At 39.6% G+C, this 25,559-nt stretch overlaps 1 protein-coding gene across 3 annotated transcripts in view; it reads right to left on the minus strand.

The window, feature by feature from the left end:
* Positions 1–22,160: 22,160 nt before the first annotated feature.
* KBTBD12 (kelch repeat and BTB domain containing 12) overlaps positions 22,161–25,559 on the minus strand; it is a 96,909-nt gene continuing 93,510 nt past the window's right edge. For all 3 annotated transcript variants that reach the window (XM_034431510.3, XM_034431509.3, XM_034431508.3), the window contains one exon: positions 22,161–24,402. In XM_034431510.3, the coding sequence (XP_034287401.1) occupies positions 24,233–24,402 (170 nt within the window). In that variant the 3' untranslated portion in view covers positions 22,161–24,232. The remainder of the gene's footprint in view (positions 24,403–25,559) is intronic.

Consider the following 25,559-nt stretch of genomic DNA (forward strand, 5'->3'; position numbering starts at 1 on the left):
CTGACTGCAGAGATGGTTGTGAATAGTGATCCTCCGACTGTGAGAACTGCAACTGTTATAAGTGTACACCGGTTGCCAAGTGCCCAAATTGTAATCATGTGACCATGGCGACTCTGCAACAACTACCAGTTCAAGAACCATGCATCTCCTTTTTTTCAGTGGTGTTGTGACTCTGAATGATCCCTGTCAGCAGTCAGCAAGCAAAGGCTACCTGTAGTCTTTAGATCACATGACTCATATGTTTATACGATGAAATTTGAAAAGCATGACATCATCACTTCTATGTTGCTAGCATATGTTCTTGAAAATAAAGCTTTTGTTGGAAAATATTGTGATTGAAAAACCAGTCTTTCTAGGCTGGAAAACGTAATTTCATATACGTCTAAACCTAAGTACCTTTTTTTTTTTGCAATTTCTTGCTGTAATTTCTGTCACTGATGCTAAAAATAAATATTTTGTTGTCCTCCATTTGTTTTCTTTTCCAGTTGTCTCTACCTTCCTTTCAGTGGTGAAATCTATTTTTTTTTACTACTGGTTCTGTGGGCGTGGCTTAGTAGGTGTGGCAGGGGAAGGATACTGCAAAATCTCCATTCCCACCCCACTCCAGGGGAAGGATACTACAAAATCTCCATTCCCTCCCCACTCCTGGAGAAGGATATTACAAAATCTCCATTCCCAACCCACTCTGGGGACAGCCAGAGGTGGTATTTTCCGGTTCTCCGAACTGCTCCAAATGTCCACTACCAGTTCTCCAGAACCTGTTGGAACCTGCTGGATTTCACCCCTGCTGTACATATATCAGGGTTTCTTTTTGTCTTCAACCTCTTCTTCCTTTCCCCCCATTCCTTCGATCTTGCCTTTGACCATTGTCACTGAATTCATTTTTTAATGAAATCTTTTCTTGATTTGCCCAGTCAAACAAAAGGATTCTCTGATGACCTAATGAGAAAATCCAGCAAATAAGAAATTATCTGGTTGATGAACCTCCTTCCTGAAGATCCTGTGGCTGAATAATAAAGATGCCAATTAGTTTTTATCACTACTGCCTTTGAATACAGGGATTATAAGCAAGGATTCTTGTGGGAAATAAAAGTTGAAATTGGTTGATCTATTACATTTACTCCCCTGTGAATGGGTTTAAATTCACTGTTATCATATTTCACTCTGGCTATTTCAACTTCCTTTTAAAATACTTTCTTGGGACTCTCTTGCAATACAACAAAAATAATATTGGATTTCTTTCCGTCTCTGTTGGGTTCTTAAAAGGCATTTGATATAGCAGGAAATCTTATTTCCACAATGTGCCGATATGGTCTAAATATCTCTTTGTATTGATTTAGATTTAGGCTTAAATTAAAGAAAGTCAAATGGAATATTTGGCTAGCTAATTACCATCTGGTTTTTTCCTGATAATTATAAATGCTTAGCATAGATCAAAAGGCCGGCATTAAAAGTTAAATTACTTGCCAGTAACAGGAATTTGATTTTGGAAATGGAGGGCTATAGTACTTTAAAGTTGTAAACAGACTTCCTGTTTGTAGGGCTGATGACACATTGCATCTGCAGTGATATACTCAGATCAGGGAGAAAAAAGTACCTGTTTCTTCATCAAATGTAGACATTCCAAAAATAGCTGATAAGAATTCATTAGATACATCAAGACTAGGTAGATATTGTGCTAACATATGATTTGTTTGGTTTAGGGTTTGCCTGTTATATAAACCCAGTCATTGCAGATTTTGTAAACCTAGAATTTTACTTTTGTGCCAAGTGTAATTCTACCCATTATAGCTTATTCAACAAAGCATAATATATTGCAATGCCCTTCTCTGCCCCAGCTGCTTGCAAAATGATACCTGTACCATAATGTACAAGGCACAATACATGTACTAGATTTTGTTTGAACCACATTTATATTTCCTGAACTAATGAATGGATTTGAATGAAATTTCTCTTCAGATTGTCCACAGCTTTGATGATGCTGTGGCTGGGACAACTTTATCTGTCAAGGTACATGGAAAAGTAAATTTCAAGTAAAATAAAATATATTTGGAAATATGTACTGTAGGAGAAAATTCATTCAGAAACCATGGTACTCACTGCATTTTCTTGTCTGAGGTTGGAGGGAGAAATCCAATTTCAGATTTCCTATCTCACTTCCTCATGAACATCTGATAGCTGTTTTTATGACTAGAGGTCCTCAGAGCTGGTCAACACTGCTTGATAATAAGCCTCCCAAACTTCTATCCTTCTCCAGATGCTGAGTAAATTTATACCAGCTTTAGTGGTGATATAAAATGATTCCCATATATTGCTCATAAAGGGAGGAAATACTTTCATGTGCACACCCATGTACGAATAGCATTTTTTTTCCTTTTCATTTCTAAAAAAATGTATGCCCCTCCTTAACAACGAAGAACAAAGGTTTGTTTAGGGCACCCTACTTTTCTAATTAAGGGACGCGCTGGCTCAGTGATTAAGACACTGAGCTTGTTGATTGAAAAGTCGGCAGTTGAGTGGTTCAAATCCCGAGTGCCGCGTAATGAGGTGAGTTCCCGTTACTTGTCCCAGCTTCTGCCAACCTAGCAGTTCGAAAGCACATAAAAAATGCAAGTAGAAAAATAGGGACCACCTTTGGTGTGAAGGTAACAGCATTCCGTGTACCTTTGGCATTTAGTCATGCCAGCCACATGACCATGGAGATGTCTTCGGACAGCGCTGGCTCTTCGGCTTTGAAACAGAGATGAGCACTGCCCCCTAGAGTTGGGAATGACTAGCACATATGTGCGAGGGGAACCTTTACCTTTACCTTACTTTTCTAATTAGATCCCACTACAAGAGTCCTTTGGAAATGACCTTAGGGCAAAAAGAGAGACGCTGTCTTACAATTTGGAAAACACTGGAAGAAACATTTATAAGTAGGCCTCACTTTTCAACAGTTAGCTTAGAGGCCATTTGAAGTTATAGCAGCACTGAAAAAGGTGACTTATGGCCATTTTTCATGTTGACAACCGTTGCAGCATCCCTATGGTCATGTGATCAAAACTCAGACGCTTGGCAACTGGTTCATATTTATGACGGTTGCAGTGTCCCAGGGTTATGTGATCATCTTCTATGACCTTCTGACAAGCAAAGTCAATGGGGGAACCAGATTCACTTAAAAATCATGTTAGTAACTTAAGAACTGCAGTGATTCACTTACCAATCATAAAATGGGGCAAAACTCACTTAGTAATCATCTTGCTTAGCAACAGAAATTTTGGGCTCAATTGTAGTCGTAAGTCGAGGACTACCTGTATTCAGATACTGTGCCCCCTCCACCCCACATGAAGGCTTCATAGGTTAATACATCTTAAATTGGGATTGGACATGCACTGAGAACTGGGGAAGGTCATGGTATCATATGCTCATATGTAATGCCTAATTTCAGTCAGTTCTCTGTTGCTATAGAATTGAGCTGTCCTAATTATGCTGTATTTAAGAGAACATCTATATTTATTTGCCTAAACGTGAATTTTCTGTAGGAAAATTTTCTTTCATGCAAAAATGGGAGGGACTGGAGCTGTGAATGAAAATGCATATGCACTAAATGGAATCAACTATTTATTCCAATAAGCCCCGAGGGGATTGTTTGCTAATATTTGCTTTGTGTTAATTGAACATAAACATCCTTTTATTTTCCAGAGATGTTTTTGCAAGTTTTATATGTTTGGGGTAATGTTTTCAAGTAGAGGATTATGAATTACATATTAAAACTGAGATCATTCAGTTAAAACCACTGGTTGTAAACCAAAGAAGTTAGAGAATGGTAGCGATTAATGTTCTTTCTCCTGCCTCATTAGGTTTAAATCAGGTGACTGTATGGTCACTGGGCTGATTATGTAAGTCTCCCCTCCTCCAAATCTGCTCCCATTTAAACTAAAGCATCTGGTGATCATATTATAGACCAGCAAATTTAATCTCGTAGGGTTTATATAGGCAGGTCCTTTTATTTTCAAAAACTCCTTTGCCACAAGTGGATAACATAACCTTCCTGTTTTTTTAAACAAAAATCTAGTGTCATTCAGAATGAATTAAGCACTCCCAGTTTATGATTCATTTTAGCTGTTGTCTATTCACTGCAGAATGAAGGCTTCTTCCACATGTTTCCAATCAATACAGTCCTGAGCTTTCTTTTGCCAATTAGGCCTGCAATACTTGCTGATGTTTTCCATCCATCTTGTTTTAGGTCTCTTTAGCTGGATGCTTTTTTATTAAGTTTAGGGTCTCCTGCTTGAGCATGGGGCGGGTTGGACTAGATGACCTATAAGGTCCCTTCCACCTCTGTTAATTTGTTAATCTGTTAAAGTGCCATCAGCTCTTCTTGCTATGTGACCAGCCCATTTTATGATTATGATTAAAATATACAGTATTTCAAGTATCAGGAACTGATGCATAAAAATTCAGAATAGTATTTATAGAGCTATTTCCTTTCCCCTCCATCTTCCAGGGTTCTGGAGGATCAGTATCACATTATTGCCACTACTATAAACTTGTGTTCAAATATTTGATCGGTAAAAATACATTTGTGTGATGAAGGAATGTGGGGTTTCCCTCCATTAACACCTTTGATTAAAGACTGCCCCAAAACCCACTTATCAATGTCGCTTATCTATGAGGTTAACCTAGTTTTTTCCCCCCAGCCAGTTTACTCCACTATTTTCTGTACTGCTAAACCTCAGATTCTTCTTCCTTAAACCATCATGATCCTTTATCCCACAACAAGCAGAATTCATTTTCTGCACCTTTTGGGGAAATTGCATTCAGGCCTGTTCTGACCTAGGCTTCCTTAGACAGTAAAAAGCACACAATTAATCCCAAAAACCCTATTTTTATTTCAACCGCTGTGAATTCTGTTCATTCATTCACCTTTATCTCCCATGACATGCTGCCAAAGACCTAATTGGCAATTAGCTTTGCAAGGCCACACAGAGTCAAAACGGAACTTTAGAATTTAAACTGACCAGAACGAACAAAGTTGCTTCCTGCAAAGACTCACGTGTCTTTGCTCCTCCTTTATGTCTTATGGGAGGGGCCAATCATCTCCAACCCTTACTCCCAAGTCACCCTTTTTGTCTTAACTGTTCTTGCCTTCTGGCAGCTCTGCGCAAGCACGTACTGGGAACAGGCTCCCCCTGTTTCTCTGCCTCACTGACGTCAGACTCTGGAGGCTCCGGAGTCAGCACATAACTCCCAGATGGCCCTGGCCCCATCTCTGCCTCTGACGCAGAGCCCTCGTGTGAGCCTTCCCCAGACTCCAGGACTGGCCCATGTTCCTCCCCAAGCTCCTCACTGTCCAACTCTGCTGCCAGCTCCGCAGGCTGCCGGTGGACCACAACAAGGCCCAGCCTTAATTGTGAAGAGTAGATTCCAGCATCAAGATGATAGCACTGTAAGAAATATGGTTATGGAGTTGGCTATTTGATCCGCCAATCAGCCCTCTCAAAATATTCATCTCCCCATCTATGCTATTAACTAGCTGCCAAATTCATAGGATAACAACAGGAGTCATCAGATAATAAGAAATTATCTTACTACAATAAAGTAGGCTACCTGGTCTAATGACAGCGATCCGTATGACCCCAGGAAGGCAAATGCTTTCTGTATAATTTTGTTGCAGCCAAAAAGGTAGCCATAATAGAGCCAGATTGGTCTAGGGGTTAAGGCACCAAGGTATACACCAGGAGACTGTGACTTCTAGTTTTGCCTTGGGAATAAAAGTTGGCTGGGTGACTTTGGCCCAGTCACTCTCAGCCCAACCCATCTCAGAATTGTTGTGAGGAAAAGGAGCATTAGGAATGTTTGCTACTTGAGTAATTTATAAAAATAACAAAGGTGGGAAGTAAATAAATAACTAAGTAGTAAGCTATGTTACCAAGGAAAGTCTGTTTATATCTTTCCTACCTCTAGCAATAGTTTTTTCAATCAAGATATTCCCCTTTAGTCCATTCAGTGGAGGCCCCTTCCTCCTCATGTAGTAATATTCCTTAAGCAAATAAACTAATATTAAGCATAGGGCATTGGTACAAATTATGCAAGTATCACAATGTTTTTCTTTCTTTCTTTCTTTCTTTCTTTCTTTCTTTCTTTCTTTCTTTCTTTCTTTCTTTCTTTCTTTCCTTCCTTCCTTCCTTCCTTTTCCTTCCTTCCTTCCTTTCCCCATCGTTATTGTTTTTATAAATCGTACAAACGTTACAAACATATTTAATGCTCCTTCCTAGTTTTGCCATAAAAACAACCCTGCGAGGTAGGTTGGGCTGAGAGAGAATAACTAGCCCAAAGTCACCCAGCTGGCTTCCAGAGTAGAAGAGTAGAACTCCATGGTTTCTAGCTTAGTGCATCAAACATTAGAGTAAACTGGCTCTCAAATAATGACAAAAATATGTCAGTTGAATGCCATTCCTTGCCCTCCTGAGGCCCCTCCATGGTATTCCATTGTGGCTTATGTAACAATTAGTAATTCTGCTTTGTTTTGGCTTAGTATGTAGGATGAAATCAGCTACTGTGGTTATAAATCATGGATGATGATTTCATGTGCTTGCTAAATTGTTGCTTAATCTCCAAGTCAAGATTGATAAAAAGTCCATGTCAATCTTGGCTGTATTGTATTGTGGACTGGGTATTTCCTTGTAGAGTAACAAAGTCATATGTGATCATTAAGAGTTGATAATAACTTGATGGCATCTAATCATCATAATCATCAACAAAGTCCTACCAGTATGTGAGAAGGACCTCATGTATTTAAGTGATACAGCAAATTCTTTTTCTTTGATGTCCTCCTATTTGCAAAGCAACTAATGGAAAATTCTATTTAAATTTCAAGTGGAATGGGCTCCAGTCTCTAGTTTAGAAATTTCTGTCTAGGCTAGGGTCTGAAAATTACATTATCCTATTAATTAAAAAGAAAAAAAACCTGTAATAGTCTGTCCTGATAAAGAGTGACTACCTCTTTATTTGATTGTCTGTGGAGATTTAGAACTCAGATTGTGAAACAGATCAGCTGACAAATGAGTTTACAAATTTACTTGAACAAATGCTCTAAATCCCTTTTGTTTCTGAAGGAATTAGCAGCCAGGAATTGAGGAGTTTTTGCTCAGCCACAAGAATATAGTCACGTATTGGTAGACATTTCAGAACATTTGAGGTACTGTAAAAGCTTCCTTACTGGTTACTATTTTATTAACAACAGAATTGAAAGCATTTCAGGGAATTGCAAGCGAGAAAGATGGAATTCCATTCTGCAATTCATTTCATAGCCGCTGCTGTTGGCTGTAATTTTGACTGAAGTAGGGGCAGCCAGGAGGGAAGGACTCCCCAGCTGAATTCCTTCCCCACAAGTTGCCTTTGGCCATCCTTACAATGAAAGGGGAGAAATACCAACGATCCCAGCACGGATTTCCATTCATCCTTCTCTGACAAGTAATTATGATTCCACAGGCAGCATTTAAAATCACTTAACAAGCATTATATTTTTCTTCTACAAGGATTGTGGTTTTTATTGCTTATCTTGGATAGTAGAGTATTCTGTTGACAGAGGTATATGATAAGAATTAACTTGGTGTTTCATTTTAGATCCAGCTTTAGATTTATATTGACTTTACCAACTGAATTTCACACAAATCAAGAACAGGGAATAGCTTCCTTGACTGACAGTTGAAGCTCTCAAAGTGACTGTGTAAAGAAGATGCTTGGAAAAGGCACAGATCTCCAGGCTTAAAAGCCCCCCCCGAAATTAAAATTACTTTTTCTTTCCCCAAATGATCCCATATAACTCTTTGACCCAGTTCTTCCTTCCTGCTTCTAGTCCAGTTCTGTGGCCAGTAGCAGAAAGCAGAATCTTGTCTCTCTTACTACACAAAATATTCAACAGCATCTGAATTTTAATTTGCTGCCCTCAAGTTTAAGTGAATATTTCCCCCAGGTCAAAAGTCCAGAATCGATCTGGTTGATTCTGCTGATTAAATGTTCTACTTAGTAAATTCAAACTTTATCAAAACCTTCCTAGAATGAATGACTTTCAACATATGAACTTTTGCTTTCAGTTGTGCTTTGATCCTGTTTCCAGGAGTTGATGGGAGGCTATGGTATCAGTCTGAAGGATACATGATTGGGGAAAATTTTGAGTACTGCAATGTGCTCTACATGGGGCTGCCCTTGAAAAGTATCTGGAAGCTTCACTTAGTTCAAAATGTGGCAGCCCACATGGTTTGTGCAGGTCTAGATTTGCAAATAGGTCACCTCTCTTATGGAAACTGCATTGGTTGCTGATTTGCTTCCAGGTCCAATTCAAGATGTTGCTTATCACCTTTATAGCCCTACATGGCCTGGGGCCAGGTTAGTTGAAGGACCATCTCTTTCTCTGTTATATCTACCTTATCCACCAGAGTGAGGAGGCAAGGAATGTTATGCATCTATTGGGGCCAAGAAGAAGGACCTTCTTTCCAGTGGCACCTTCCCTTTTGGCACATCATCTCCACAGTAATAATATTGGCCGCCACTTTTGAATGGCCCCTAATTTTACCAGCAGTCATAGAACACCAGAGTGATATGGACCCCATCAAGTCGTTTATTTGATTGTTGTCACCCTGGGGTGGGGGTGGGGGAAATGAGGGCTTCTTAGGTTTTGCATTTGATGTTTACTTCTGTAAGCCATTAGAGTCATCATAAATGAGTTGGGCTGTCTTACAGGGGTGGGCTTCAAAAATTTTAGCAAGGGGTTCTCTTCCCTGTTGCTGGGTGGGCATGGCCATGGTGGGTGTGGTTTAGTCAGCCTCCTGCACCATGGGGGGGGAGGTTTGCCCTCCCTGGGCTCTGGAGGCTTTCCTCGAGCTTCCAGGAGGGTGAAAATGGCCTCCCCAAGCTCCGGAGGCCCTCTGGAGGCTGGAAATAGGCCTATTTCTGGCCTTCCCGAACTTCTGGTAGGCCCATTTTTTGCCCTCCCCGAGCCTCCATGCATGCCCTGCACTTACCTGCATCAAAAACGGGCCGCTTGGGGATTCCTGGGAGGAGCGAGGCAGGGTGAGCGGGGCCAAGCCAGTAGTGGGATTAGGGGGTTCTCCAAACTGCACAGAATCTTAGCTAGAGGTTCTCCCGAACCCCTGCAAACCCCCAGTAGCCCACCCCTGCTGTCATATAAATTTTCTAAACCAATAAGTTTTAATTGAAAATCTGTTCTGCCTGCCTAGTATCAGACTACGTTTGACAGAAGCATAAAATGACAGAAATAAATTGGAAAAGACTCTCTTAATGAAAGTGGTCTCGTATCTGAGATTCTCTTAATGGAAATATACAATATTTTCATTACAATATAATACAATTCTCTTGTAAAATATACAAAAGTATGAAGGCTATTGCTTAACGCACTGTAAGCCGCCCTGAGTCTCCGGAGAAGGGCGGCATATAAATCAAATAATAAAAAAAAAAAGGGTCCCACTATCCTTTGATAGAATGGTTGAATATAGCATCAAATCTATTAGCACCTCTGCTTACAAGGATGTTTTAGGTCTTATAGCTGATGTAATGTTTGTTTTACATACAGTATGCATTATATTAATCAGTCCCCCCGATTGCTTCTCAGTTCATTTGCCTTTTATTCTTATTGAAAAGACACCTCTTAATCTTATGACTGTATTCACAAAAGATATAGAAAGGCAAAGCAATCAGCCATATTTGAGGCACGTGTCTGATTTATGGTTCAAGCGGGCCATGTAGTCCCTGAACATTAAAGTTAAGTAGCACAGCCATTGTTTTATGTAGGAACTGCTCCATTTATTTTATTGCAGTTGAGTTCTCATCCGTTTAGTAAGAAAAGGGTATTACCATTTGGGCCAGATACTTTACCTGGGAGAAGACACTAATCTGACATTATAATAAATAATCTTCATGCTATTTACTAATATGCTTAGTTTTTAATTTGTTCCTCTTCTCAAAGAATCTTAAATGATAAGGCACTGTTTCTTTTTATCTTTTCTTTTGCAATGGAGGGGAGATGATGACACTGAGCTATAGAGTTTTTGATTTAACATAAGACAACTAGTCTTCCCCTACTTGGACCAAAGCACAGCACAAGTGCGGGAGGACAACATCTCTTCCCCCACCCCACCCCAACACTTGCTGTACTCATAGGACATCAGCTTCATCTTACTCCCAGCTTCTGAGTGAGAGATGGCCATATGTTGTCCTTAGTTGTACTCATGTTCAAGTATCAGATAGTCCTTGACTTACAACCATAGTTAGGATAAGAATTTCCATTGTTAAGCAAAGCACTTGTTAAGTGGGTTGTGCCCACTTAATTATAGTTCATTTTACAGCCTTTTGGTTTTTTTGCCATGTTAAGTAAATTGCTGCATTTGTTAAGTGAATCACATGATTGTTAAGCAAATCCAGCTTTCCCCCCATTGATTTCGTTAGTGGTCAGCTGAGAAAGGTCACAGATGGTGACCGCATGACCCTGGGATACTGCAACTGTTGTAAGTACATGCCAGTTGCCAAGTCCCCAAGTTTTGATCACATGACTGGGGGTGGTGGTGGCGATGGTCCAATGGTTGTACGTTACTTTTTTTCGGTATCATTGGAACTTTGAATGGTTGCTAAATGAATGGTTGTAATCGAGGACTATCTGTAGTCATTCTGACACCATCTAAGGGCAGCCAGAAGGTCTTCAGTTGGCCTTTGTCACCCATTGGTTTGAAGTAAAATCAGATGACAGCAGGGACTTCACCCAGAGGCAACGGAGGCAGGATCAACAAGGGGGGTTGGGGACAGTAAATTGCCTATGGATATAATGTAGCTTTCTTCTGAGTCAAGGATGAATGGAAAGTAGTTCAGCTCAGTAGTGACAAAAGGCCCATGTTTTTCTCTATGGCTGAACTCCATCTGAGCCCTACTTAATACTCTCAACCCATTAAACTGTTAGCATCTACAGTTATACTGATGCAGCTTTATGCCACTATTAGGCCTTGAATATTCACAGACATCCAGCAGCCTTGAATTTACAAATATCCCTAATAATCTGCCATTATTCTGTGAGAGTACATACAGAGAAAGATACTGTGAATTTCAAATTCAGCTACTTGAAAAGTCCCATTTTCATGTTTAAACATCAGAATTCTAGTGTTAAAGTATGTGGATTGATTGATGCTGTCTGAGAATATAGGGATATATGGTAAAATAGAGGTTAGCATAGCTAGGAAGGGAAGTTTTCTATCATGGTACAGGTGTAATTCAATAAACAAACAGAACACCCCCTTTGTCATGAAATTTAAGTATTAAGTGCAAACGCTGTGTGGAAAAAACTGAAAGAATGGTTTTGGAAAGCATATTTGCTTGTTTAATTGTGTGCTCGCTCGCTTATTTATTCCCTACATTTGTATCATGCTGCAATCCAATGACTCTTGTCAGGAGACTGAAGGATAAAAAGGGAATCAACATTTGGGAGGCAAGAAAAGGAAGCCCCAGGAATGGCTATGCTCAAAAAAAGAGCAGCGTAGCAGATAAGGAGAAGCAGAAAGGAGATATTAAAATGCATGGGAGCTATGTGGAAGCATGAACCCAAGAAAAGGCTGAATATTATTAGCCGGAGGAAAAGCAGCCTGGGGAAGGACCAGGAAGTCAGATCAGCTTCAAAAGAAAGAACTGGGAAAACAATGTCTGGTGGGGATTTGGACAGTAACAGGATGTGCCCAGGAGATACTGAGTGAAGAGGGTTGGCGAAAGAAACAAAGGGTAGAAATGCTATAAGTAGATAAAGAGAGGTAGGCTTAAGATGCAGACTTCTGCTGTTTAAGAATTATGACAGAAGGAGTTTGCCAGTTTTGGTTTCTCTCTTCCTCTTCCCCTTCTTCCAAAGGCAGCCATGAGGGCCTAATCAACAGGGGGTACATTCCCCACCTGCTGATTAGGAATGAACCAGCTGACCTTCTAGCTTCCTTCCTCCTCCTCCTCCTCCTCCTCCTCCTCTTCTTTTTCTTCCTGCAAGTTAGGCTCACATATGTTCCCAATTCCTTTTCAAGAAAGGAAACCAAACCAAACAAGAAAGAGGATTTCCTAATTAAGATCAAATAAGCCTTGCTGGGTAATCCCCTCTTTCTATTTATTCCTGTAAACTGCCAGAAAATAGATGAGGCAATTCGCTTTTGTTTTTATTAAGTTTTTTTTTTTAACCGTACAGTCTTTGTGGGTAAGGCTGGAGCTTGTAAACCCCAGAAATGTCTGCCCTTTACAGTTCCACAGACTGCACAGCCCACATTTAGCAACCAAAAGTTCTACTTAAGCTGGGGCAAAGACAGGATGGAAAAATTCCCCTGTGGTGCTTCAATGAACAAGGGGCGGTAGATGTTTTAAAACCTCACACTGCCTCACAAGTGCTCTTTGCACAAATGTCTAAGTCCCAGCAGTGGGTAGATTAGGAAGTCTACAAGTATGTATTTCTCAGGGAATTTCCAGGAGACTTTCACCATCTGCTTTCTTAATCAAAGCTGAGGTAGCACGTAAACTACATTAAGCTCAGGTATCTCTTAACCATCTGTGCCTGCTACGTTTCTACAAACCACTTTCTGGTTTCTGTCTATTACAAAGAATCGGTTCCTGCCCCTATAAATTGTTATGGAATCTTAAAAGTCAAGGGACCGTGACATATAGAGAGAGCATACCCTGATACTGGATTGCCGCAGGGAGGTTGGATCAACTGTAGATTGTCCACTTTCTGCTTGAAGAATGAACGCAAGGGAGTATCATCACTTAGTAATGTTAACAATCGGCTGTGTTATTGAATTATTATTACTGTCAAGTAGTTTTCTCAAGGATCAACTGAAATCTATGTCCCAGAGGTGGGTTTCAGCAGGTTCTGACCCGTTCTGGAGAACCGGTAGCGGAAATTTTGAGTAGTTTGGAGAACCGGTAGTAAAAATTCTGTCTGGCCCCGCCCCCATCTATTCTCTGCCTCCCAAGTCCCAGCTGATTGGGAGGAAATGGGGATTTTACAGTATCCTTCCCCTGCCACACCCACCAAGCCATGCCCACCAAGCCATATCACGCCCACCAAGCCATACCCACAGAACCGGTAGTAAAAATTTTTGAAACCCACCACTATGTCCTCTTGTTTAAACCACTAAGTATCAACCTGTTCTCTATAGTACAGTAATAGGACAAATTTTCGGTGTAATGGCAATCCAAATCTCATAAGAGCGCTACAGGTAGTCCTTGATTTACAACAGTTCATTTAGTGACCATTCAAAGTTACAACAGCACTTTAAAACATAACTTATGATCATTTTTCACACTAACGACCGTCGCAATATCCCATAGTCCCATGATCAAAATTTGGATGCTTGACAACTGACTCCTCTTTATGACTGTTGCAGTGTCTGGGGGGGGGGTCATGGCATCCCCTTTGCGAACTTCTGACAAACCAAGTCAATGGGGAAGCCAGATTCGGTTAACAAGCATGTCACTAACTTAACAACTTCAGGGATTCACTTAACAACTGTGGCTCAGAAGATTGTAAAATGGAGCAAAATTAACTTAACAAACATTTCACTTACCAACAAAAATTTTGGGGACAATTGTGGTCGTAAGTCGAGGACTACCTGTATAGAGCCCCAATGTGGTATTCTCTTCTCCAAACAAAGCATAATAGCTCCTTCAATATTTCTTTATAGGAACCATTTCCCTTCTTTTCTGTCCTCATCTAATCCATCTGAATTGGCCTACATTTTTTTTTGTAAAGTTCAAGTCCCCAAACTGGACATAATCATCAAAGGGCGTTATCTTCTTTCTTACTGAATATGTTGTTTTCAATAATTTTTAATATTCGATGCTGCCTAGAAGCATTATGGTGGTTTTAGAAATGTGACAAATAAATAACATTCTTTTTAAAATAGAACTAATAGATACATATTCATTTTCTTCTAAAAGGAGAAGAATTACATTATAATTTTTAATCAGACGTTACATTATAATTATAATTATAATGTAATGTCTGATTAAGAGTATCATAGGCATGCTGATAGATGCTTTCTTTAGCTTGGATCAAGCTGGTGGACGCTGCAGGAAAGCACATTGGGATGGAAATTCAGTTGAACTTTTTATTTTTATTTGTTTATTAAATTTGTTTGCCACTCATCTCACCACAAAATTTAAGAATTGTCTTTAGCAATGTATCCGTTCATCCCTCACTACACATTGGCATTGGCATCCTTCAGTCTCAAAAGACTATGGTATCTGGAAAGAGGTCCTAAAACAGCATCTAGTGTGACTAAAAAGGCCAATTTGAGAGTGGCAATCCCTTCCACAGTGAGGGCAGATACATTCTGTCCCCTGTCCAGCCCCCAGACTGCCTCTTTGCCTCAGCCTGCCGAACAAATGTCTCTTCGAATTGGAGAAGGACATGCTGTGTCTTTAGTCTCCAAGCTGAACGATCGGAGGTCAAGGTTTCCCAATTGTTAATGTCCATTCCCAGGGCCTTTAAGTCCTTCTTGCAGATATCCTTATATCACAGCTGTGGTCTCCCTCTGAGGTGCTTTCCCTGCACTAATTCTCCATACAGGAGATCTTTCGGAATCTGACCATCAGCCATTCTCATGACATGCCCAAGCCAGCGTAGACGTTGCTGTTTCAATAGTGTATACATGCTAGAAATTCCAGTACGTTCCAAGACTGCACTATTTGGAACTTTGTCCTGCTAGGTGATGCCAAGAATACGTCGGAGACAGTGCATATGAAAGGTGTTCAACTTTCTCTCCTGCCGTGCGTAAAGGGTCCAAGACTCAGTGCAGTACAAGAGTGTGCTCAGGACACAGGCTCTATAGACCTGGATCTTTGTATGTTCCGTCAGCTTCTTATTAAGCTGGACGTCACTAGACATCCTCAAGGCTTTGTGTAATGCAGTTGTATAGATAACAGCGACCCCCTTCCCAGATCCTGTCTTGCATAGATTTGTTTGCAAGCCAACCAAGCAATAAATTCTAATAAGGAATTAAATATATGTATATTTTTATATCCATAGAGCTGTATGGATTATATCCTAATCTAGTTATGTAATTTGGGGATGATAGGATTTAGAATTCAGTAATCTGTTATGAGAGATGTACAGAACAGCTTAGAGAGGTCTGCCTGAATATAGACATAAAAATACAATATAGAAGAGGAAAAAAATAATATATATCTTCTGAATGAAAGGTTTCAGTATTTATTGGGTCACCATTATGTATCATAGTACACAAACGTTATTTTTGTAACTTAGAAGTTCTGTATTCATAGAGTCTCAGACCATGAAGTGGAAACCAGTTAAAAAACACAAGCCAATGGAAACAAAGGAGATGAACCAAAAGACACAATACATATATATTTGCCAGGAAATGTTATAAACACTTTTTCTATTTCCAGGTTTAGAAGGATGATAAAATGTTAGCCAGTCAGCTCCAGCTGAGTACAGTGGTAAATGAATGGCATCCATTTGAAAAGCATTGAAAACAATCACACACCTACTTAAAACCTGCTGAGAAGCTTCGGAGGTGCAAGAGAAAAGAAATATCTCTTCAGGGTTCTGGCCCACTGGGGGTTTAACAGTGTCTTGTTCTAGTGTGAGGAAGGCCTATTATACCGTAGTGTGCAAACTCACTTCTTATGGCTCTCCATTGTGTACGAAGCAAGCCACTGTGTGTCTTTCAATAAATCATAAGGTAAAAACCCTGGTTTAGATTATATGTAAACCCTCATGCCAGTATATGGAACTTTAGCTTTTCTCTCTTTTTACATAGATACTTACATTACACCTGCAGCGGGAGACATACTACTTATTTATTAAATGAGTTTGTCACCCATCTCTCTACCAAACAAATCTGGGTGGTTTAAAGGTAAAGGTTCCCTTCGCACATATGTGCTAGTCATTCCCGACTCTAGGGGGGGTGCTCATCTCCGTTTCAAAACCGAAGAGCCAACACTGTCCGAAGATGTCTCCATGGTCATGTGGCCGGCATGACTAAATGCCAAAGGCGCACGGAACGCTGTTACCTTCACACCAAAGGTGGTCCCTATTTTTCTACTTGCATTTTTTTACGTGCTTTTGAACTGCTAGGTTGGCAGAAGGTGGGACAAATAATGGGAGCTCACCCCATTATGCGGCACTAGGGATTCGAACCACTGAACTGCCGACCTTTCGATCGACAAGCTCAGCGTCTTAGCCACTGAGCCACCGCATCCCTGTACTGGGTGGTTTACAATAACATAAACAATAGGATAAAACAATTACAGAATTAAAACATTAGGGCATCAGATATTCAAAGTTAAAACATTAAAATTAATATTAAAACAATGAAAAAGAACGAATGTGTGAACCGGTAGAGATGGGGTCTTCCAGTAATCTATTAACTACCTCCAAAATACAACGTCCCTTTTGGGGATATCAAAGTGAGGTTTTCAGACTCAAGAAGGTGGGGATGTATCTCACTTCAAGGGTGATGATAGTCCAAATGCAGGAGCCATGGCAGCAAAGACTCTTTTCCTGGATGCCACCAGATACAATTTCTTGGCCGATGGGATCCAGACCATGCTCTTTCTTCCAGAGCAAGTGGGACGGGCTAATATCATTGGGATGAGATGGTTCTTTAGGTAACCTGGAGGAATTTATTTTTCTTCCTACTGTTGGAAGAAATATCCATCTGGTTCAGTTCCAAGCAGGGAGAAAGACACTGGAAACAGGGAGGCTGATTGGAAAGATGGTTTAATGAAGCAGAACCATCAAGCACATGGTCCTGGTGCAGTTGAACACATGGAGTGAAGAGTGAGGGTTATTTATACCCTCTCTTGGGCCATGTTCTTGAGCTTCCTGTTCCTGTGCAAGAAATGCATTCTGTTGGCTGTAGTCAGATTCCCATGGGGCCATGTGGGGTCAAGTTTGTCTGAATCAAGTTTGGTTGAAGCCTGGAGGGTGATGCAATGTCTCCAGGTGATTTTGCAATGCAGTGAGCTCTGTTGATAGATAATCCTATTATATCCTGGAGGATTATGTCTTAATCCCATCACCCTGGAGCTGAAGGTCTTTTGTCTTGTAGATAGGCTGGCCCAGTCCTTCATAATAGGCACCAAATATCTGCAGGGGGGCAGGGAGATGAAACTCTGAGTTTCTGTCTCCGTTAAGATTTCTCTTTTAGGGGAAATATAATATTCTGCCTTTTTAGTATTTCCTAAAATATTTCATTCTTCTAGGAGAGGTGGGTGCTAACTTTCTACACTATTCAAAATACCCCTTTGTGGCCTTGAATAAAAAAACAATAATTTAAACATCCTCCATAGAAAGTTATAACTTAAAGCTCTTAACACTTCTTCGTGATACGTGGAAGGGTAAGATTGGGTAAGATTCAGGGGTGAAATGCTCCCGGTTCGGACCGGCTCGGGCGAATAGGTAGCGATAGCAGCGGGCAGTTCGGAGAACCGGTAGCGAAAATCCCTGCCCCCGCCCCCCATACCCAGCTGAGCCCTACGATCATCAGAGCCTTTTTTTCCTTTTAAATGCCTCTGACCAGCCAAGCTCTGACATCCCAGCTGAGTTGCCTGCTAATCAGGCAACTCAGCTTGGATCCCAGAGCCATGTAAAAGAAAAAAAGTTTCTTTTTTTCTCCCCCCCCAGCCTCCAGCTTGCTTACTTTAGCTGCTGATCGCATGACGATCGCAATCCACGCAAGCAACTGAATCTCCCTGCCTGCAATCAAGCTCATCGGTGAGCAGCTCTTTCTGCCTGCCTGCCTGCCTTCCTGCCTAGACTTGTGGACTTCAACTCCCAGCAAAGCTGGCTGAGGAATTCTGGGAGTTGAAGTCCACAAGTCTTAAAGTTGCCAAGGTTGGAGACCCCTGTTCTATTGGGTAAGTTTTTTCCCCCTTTGGGAGCTTTAAAAAAAATAGTTAATTGGGGTTTTTTTTAGTTGTTCTTTTTTTAGACCTAGCCATTTAAAGTTTAGGAAGTTTTAAATTTAGCTGCTTTTATATAAAAATAAAAATAAATTAAAATAAAATAATATTTGTGCAGCTTTCTGAGATTTAGTGCGTTTCTGTAGTGTTTCACTCTAACTACACAAACACACAAAATCTCACAAAGCTGTATGTGGAATTTTGTGTGTGTAAAGTGTGAAAGTTGTTTTTTTGGGCTTTTTGTGGCTGTGTGAGGTTCCTGCTTGTTGCAGGGGCCATTTTGGGTCTAGCACAGCTGCTTTTACATTGTGGGTGAGCCAGTTGTATTGTGTTGTGTTTTATAGGTTAAAAAAGGACAAAGAAGTGACATTGACTTGGCCACGCCCACCCAGTCACCTTACCACCAAGCCCCACCCACTAATTAAGCCACGCCCACAGAACTGGTAGCAAAAATTTTTAGATTTCACCCCTGGTAAGATTTGATAAGATATGGAAGGGTGGCTATCTCTGGACTTTTTCTCAAGAAAATATCAGCTTCAGAGATCACAGTCATGAGCCTTTTCAGATACCGCCCCACTTCTTTCAAACAGCATTTCCCCTGAAATTAAATTGGCCTACATCCTGTTGGTGTTTTTGAAAGCCATCAAATCATAGTTATTCCAGAGATTATCAAGAGCAGAAACCTTGAGAGGCAAATCCTCCTGTCTTGTTCTTTGTCTGATGTCTGGTGATTCCTCACTGCTATGGTTGTGGTTCCGATTGTTTTGTAGGTTAAATCTTTTTAAATTTTTAAAAATCTTATTGCTTTTAAATCTTATTGCTGCTATAGGGGGGAATATAAATCATCCAGAGGCCTCTTACCTTGAAACAGCATATAAACCTTAATAAAAAATTGGTTAGGAAATGCCTTAAGACAGCTCTTCCCAATTTCATTTCCTCCAGGTCCACCAAATTGATCAGGAATTCTAGTAGATGCAGCCAACAATTTGAAGGAGATTTGTTCAGAAGTGCATTCCCAGACATCTGATTAGAAACCTAAATTTATACAACTCTGTGTAGAGACATGGATTACGTCTTTTTATAAAATCATATAAAAAGATGGCCAGCCTTGCTATCAGAATGATTTGTGCAATACAGTCACATGTTAAGGCCAGTTTGTTGGCATGCAAAGCAAATAAACAAACAAACCACATTGGCTAGTAACACAACCAGAATATGCATGTTATTTTCCCTTTCCATATAGCTGAGCTAGCCCAGATGTTCTTAATCTTATATCCCCAGTTGTGCAGGTCCAACTCCCATAATACCCAGCCACAGTGGTGAAATCTAAAATTTGTTACTACCGGTTCTGTGGGCGTGGCTTGGTGTGTGTGGGGGGTAATGTGACTGGGTGGGCTTGGCCAATTTTATTTTTTTATTTTTACTTTTAAAACCATTTTTTCTACAACCTCTTTGGAGGAGGTTGTAAAAAAATGCTTTCAAAAGGCTCTGACGATCCCAGCTGAATTGCCTGATCAGCAGAGGCTTTTTAAAAAATCCTCGGCTGATCAGGCAACTCAGCTTGGATTGTCAGAGGCATTTAAAAGAAAAAAAGGGGTTTTTTTCTTTTAAAAGCCTTTGTGATCCCAGCTGAGCCGCATGATCATCAGAGGCTTTTTTTTTTACTTTTAAAGCATTTTTTTCAGTTGAAGAGGTTGTAGAAAAAATGCTTTTAAAAGTAAAAAAAAAAAGCCTCTGATGATTGTGCGGTTCAGCTGGGCATGGAGGCGGGGGCAGGGATTTTTGCTACCGGTTCTCCGAATCACCCGCCTCCATCACTACCGGATCGGGCGATCCGAACCGGGAGTATTTCACCCCTGCCCAGCCAGTGTGACTGGGCTAACTATACTATATACCATCTCAAGGAATTTTGGAGTCCTAAGGCTTTGTTTTATTTTGTTTCAGCTTGATTCATTCTTTTGTAAAAACATATTGGTTTCATTATTTTTAAAACTTTGGTTATTAGGCAGATGTAGGTTATGTTAACTTGTCTGTAATGACAAGAATTCAGATCAAATTAATTGGTACTCTTATCAATGAAATATACATTTTCACACTAATTTCTATAAATCCTAGTTTAATTCAAAAATGCTGATGAAACTGCTAGTTCAAATGGGGAAAAACATTGAAAATAACACGTTTCTGAGTATGTCTTATGGGTTTCTGAAGAAAAAAATTGCATTGCATTTGAAGACAAAGTTGTGATAAAGTCTGTCTCCATCCTGTGCACAAGATAGTTTTCACAAGCTATTTCTCCACTTGTAACTTAAAGCAACTCCGTAACATCACCAACCACTGATCAAATAATAGACAATCTAACCTCATTACTATTATTTTTGCCACAAAAATAGTTGAATGACTGTAGAAAGTGCTGTAAATTGCTAGTGGGGAAATAATCACTGGCACCAATTCCACTGGGGCGAAGGTTAAGTGGAATATGTTTTTGTGCCCACTAGATCCTTGGAAATGATCTCTACTGCACTCCACAAATGAGGCACATCAGACCAATGTACGTGATTTGAGCCAGAGATATGAAATACTGCATTTGAGAACTTTGAAAATTTTGTCCTCTAATAAATAGGTTCCCCAAGAAAAAAATTGTTTTAAACTTCCCTATTTTTTTCAGAGTTGAATATTCTGTTGTTTGTATGGTTCTCCAAGAACTGGGGTTTTGCTGTTTGTTTTGCAAAAAAAAAAAAAAAAAAAAGCATGAAAAATAGAATGTTGCAGAGAAAGATGACTTGAGATCATGAAACAGACAGTTGTATGGAAAGCCCCCCGTTTACTGAACAGAAATTTTTCCTCCATTGAATTGTTGGGGTGGGGGTTGCAGTAAACCACTAAATCTTCCTCAGTGCCATAACTCAAGAATTACACATAACAATGGAAATCTTCAGTTGTGGCAACACTTCTCCCTTTCTCTCAAAATGGGAAATTGTTGCAGGAAATACAGAAGATCATATGCATCATTTCATAATAGAAAGCCAGATTCCACAAACGTGGCTGGCAGTTATTCAAGTGATGACAACTTGGAGGTGGAGAGAGAGCTAGAATACACAAGAAAAATTAAGAAATATATACTAAGCCATGTTAATTATAGACTCATGGAAATCATGCTCAGATTGCAAAGGTTCATGAGAAAGTATTGTGAAGGAAGGGGCACTGGAGGAGCAATGGGGGAAAATTTTGGCCAAAGCTTCCCCAAAGAGAGGCCTAGAGTAAGAGACTGTGCTGTCCCAAGCTTAATGGGGAAGAGGTTCAGGATAGCCACATCCTAGAAAGGGCACCAGGATAGATCTGCCAGATTAGAAGGTTAAAACTTTAAGAGGAGGAGGAGGAGGAGGAGGAGGAGGAGGAGGAGGAGGAGGAGGAGGAGGAGGAGGAAAGAGAAGAAGAAGAAGAAGAAGAAGAAGAAGAAGAAGAAGAAGAAGAAGAAGAAGAAGAAGAAGAAGAAGAAGAAGAAGACTTCTACAATATGACTAGTTGCATTACTGCAGAATACAAGGACTGTAGGTTTTTGCTGCACCAGATACATTTTTATATATCTCTTTGGGGAGACAGCACTGGAAATGTATGTTGTTTCTAAATAACTGATTATTTCCAAACATACAGATGCCTCATGAAAGAAAGAAAGAAAGAAAGAAAATTATTCCGGAGCAAAAACATCATCCTCGGAACCTCTATTTCAATCTTGTTGGCTTGTCCCTGTCCAAAGCAGACCTAACAGATCAGTTCTCCACCTCCTTTGTTCCCTACTGGTGGGCGTGAGTTGACCACATAAATGGCTGAGGTGAGCTGCTGCCTTGATCGCTCATTAGAGCCCATAGTTAAATTTGGAAAGAAGATTGCTATTACCAGGGTACCATGGAAACAAACCTCTCCGCTAATGGAGGACACTCCCTCTTTCTCCCTGATTTGGGAGGGGAGTGAATGGGGGAACAGTGAAAAAAAGCATGGGGGAGAGAGAAACAATCTGGGGGGGAATAATGTAGCAAGGAATGTGTGTGTGTGTGTGTTTTGTACAGGTCTATACAAAAGACATCAAAGAACTGTTCCGTATTTCCTAGTGACTTGGAAAGTCACTTGGAACTTATGTAAACAGTTTTTATTTAGAACTGAAAAGCACACTGATAGCGATACATGGGCTTAATGAATGCTTCTTGGAAAAATAAAAATACTTTTCCTTTTTTATCTATTTATTTGTTACAATTCATCTTGCATATAGGACAAATTTTATTTTAAATACATCAAAAAGGAGGCTAAGAATACTGTGGCTTTGATTGGATGAATCAATAAATTACTGGTATCAAACTTAGAATATTTATTGAAGGAGGCATTGGGGGAGAAAATTCTCAAATGCTGTTGATTCACCTGAATACTTCAATAGAACAAATGAAGTGCATACATTTCATACATCTCAATGCTGGGAGCCTTTTCAGGGCACAAGAACAAAGATTCTATGCTATTGTCTGAAGTGTCATTTTCTGCAATACAGGCTAAATGGTAGGTTTTCTGGTATGGACAGTACAAAACTTATATATACAAATACATCTTATTGTACGATGCCAAAAATATTCTGTCTAGGAAGCATGAAGAAAAAGTAAGGTTTATGACAACCAGTCTGCTAAAGATCTATGAGTAATGTGCAAAGTAATTCAATCTTAGAATTTGTTTCAAGAAAATTCTACTGCTTCTTGTGCAGCCTTTATTATGTTCTTTCTAGATCTTTTTATCCCTTTATTATTTTTTATAAATAACTTAGGTTGGAATACATACCCAATACTTTTTCCTACTCCTATTTTCCCCACAACAACCCTGTAAGGTGAGTTGGGCTAAACATGAGTGACTGGCCCAAGGTAACTCAGCTAGATTTTGTGAATTCCCAGTCTCTTGGTTTCTAGCCTGGTGCCTTAATTAATAGACCAAACTGGCATATTTGATATTTAATGAAAGTTTGATATTTCAGTATAACTTTGATAAGTCATCCAAAGTGTATTTAAAAAAACCTTTTAGTTTTCCAAAAGATTTGTATTATTCATTTTAGGCCTTTCCATTTATATGCTTTCTTAACTACTTCCTTTCCTTCGATCGCATCATCATTTTTCTTTATTCTTCCATGGCTCCTGTTGATTCTACATCTGCCATAACAATTCCTCATTTTCTCTTTTTTTCTGCCTTGGCACAAATATTCAAATTTTCCAATAGATAAAAGAAATAGCAATGGCATTTCTCCTCAATACACTGATATTATATTATAGGAGATATCATGGGCCAAGAGAGGAGTAGTAGATCAATTTTGGGGGAAAGTTATTAAAATCTGGGAGAAAAACAACAATTATGAAAGACGGGTGAAAATCTCTCAGTTTGAACATATTTAGCAGCTCAGTGAAGCACACAAAGTAGAAAATGTACTTTGCGGCATCTCCAGGTGGGTTTGAAAAAGATTATTTTGTTAAGCAGTGGACAGTTGCAGCCATTACTTTATCCAATTGAGAGTAAACAATACTGAGTTAGATAAATCAATGTAGGTAGACCTTTATAATGCTTCATTTAACCTGTTAAAGAATATTCTAAGATCCCAAATAAAACCAAGCTTTGGGGATTTGAGATAATCAGACCAGAGCATCAAGGGGCAATTGGAGAGTACATGCTGATAGTCCTTCTATATCTGATCTAGATTTAATTTCATATCTGGATTGATTTGAATCTGCAAAAGACTACAAAACAAAAGAAGAAGAAAAGATTCTTATCTGCCAATAATACACAATCAGCTATATGATTGTTCAAGCCAGTTTAATGAGATTAAGGCTATGTTTTATTTTCCCTTTTGCATTCCATTAAAAAAACAAATAGGTTCCATGGTATTCATGTCAGTACAGAATCAAATATTTAAATTATTTCATTTTTAAATACTTACTATTGCTCTATCTTACTTTTAATGCCATAAGCAACATTTTTAGCATTCCTATTTTGCAAGGTAAATTGAGTTTTTACTCTTGAACAAAAGAAAGAAACAGTTTGGCACACAGAATAAATTATTATGAGAAGTCGTGGAAAAGAAAAACATTGCATAATCTTTGAATTACTGCAGTAGGAATTTGCTATGTTGAAGCCAAGCTGTATGTCATCTTTCAAAAATTCATTATATGGAATTCTCTTTTCTAACCATCCATTGAAATTGCCACATAACAACATACCGTACTTGTGTTCCATTCAGATGGCTTATTTATTTTCCATTAAAATTGCACACCTATTGTTCCATTAAATCAGAAGGAGGAGGGATGAGATCTCTTGGGTTCAACTGAGCAACAAGACAGACATCATAGCTGTCGTGCATGAGGGCTTTGATTGCAACAACATTCCAATTATTTTCCCAAGTGTCCAGCTCTAGGATCTCTTTGGTGATAACTTCATGCCGAGCTGAAATAAAAAAAGAATAAGGCTGGAGTATAAATCAGATGAACTCAGATAAAAGTCAGCAAAGGAGTCTAGAAATTCAGTTCTGTCTGTAAGCAACATTTCAAAAATAATTTGGTGCTGTATTTAGATGAAAAAGAGAGATGGCTATAGTTAAAGCCCAGTGCCTTGCCTCTCCTGGAGTATTTCTCTTTGGAAGAAGGCATCATCCAAGGCAGGCATGATTCCTCACTTGATATTACAAAATATACAGCTATGTATAAAATTTCTATAAAATAGAAATTCTATTCTGTGTTGATTAGGTGGACTTCCATAGGCCATTCCCCTTCACTGTCCACTCATCTGGCAACACAAAATAATGCGTTCATAATATTTGTTATCCTGATGGCCAATCCCTATCCTTCCTGTAGTGCATCTGTCTTAACTCACTGCCAAATAGGGGAGTTGTCTCGATCTGGGAGCACAGTATTTGTATCATCCTAGATGTGTTTCTTTGCTAGATTTACATCCTGCCTTTTCTCCAGGAGCTCAAACAATGTAATAGCATTTCTTGCACACATTTTGCCCAGAATTACAACTTTGCCAGACAGATTGGGCTGAAAAAGAACAATTGGTCCAAAATTACACAGGAAGTTTTCATGGCTGTAATGGATTCCTTCACTACCCCTAGATCTCCATCTGGTTTTGCTGCCCTTCCCCCTTCAGCAGATCACCAACCAGTGTGAAAAACATCCACCAATTTGAGCATCACAATAGGAATGGGATCATTTTATTAAACTGGTTTATTTTCCCTTTTCCTCACTTCCAGCTTGGATATTGCACAAGTTAAATTTATGTAAAATAAAATTATCCATAGGGAAATATCCAGAAAGTAATAGCCACTCTCAGAGAAGAGAGAGATGGACCCTAACTAAATCAGCCGTGTAGACCCAGCAACTGAACTCTGACCAGCTGCTGGGCAACCATGTTGACTTAAAACTGCAAGTAATAAACAACAACAGCCCAATTCAGTATTTCTCATTATTTTCCACCCACTGCTACGAGGAAAAGCAGGAGTGCTACATCTTATAGTAAAGATAACTTTTTCAAAAATATTGTAAAAGTGGATTAGCACAAAGGCTAAACTTCTTCCCCAGTGGGAAGTCTATTTTTCTTCCTGT

The sequence above is a fragment of the Pantherophis guttatus genome, chromosome 2 (assembly GCF_059756535.1).
Source record: "Pantherophis guttatus breed Tessera chromosome 2, ASM5975653v1, whole genome shotgun sequence".
In the NCBI taxonomy this organism is placed as follows: domain Eukaryota; kingdom Metazoa; phylum Chordata; class Lepidosauria; order Squamata; family Colubridae; genus Pantherophis; species Pantherophis guttatus.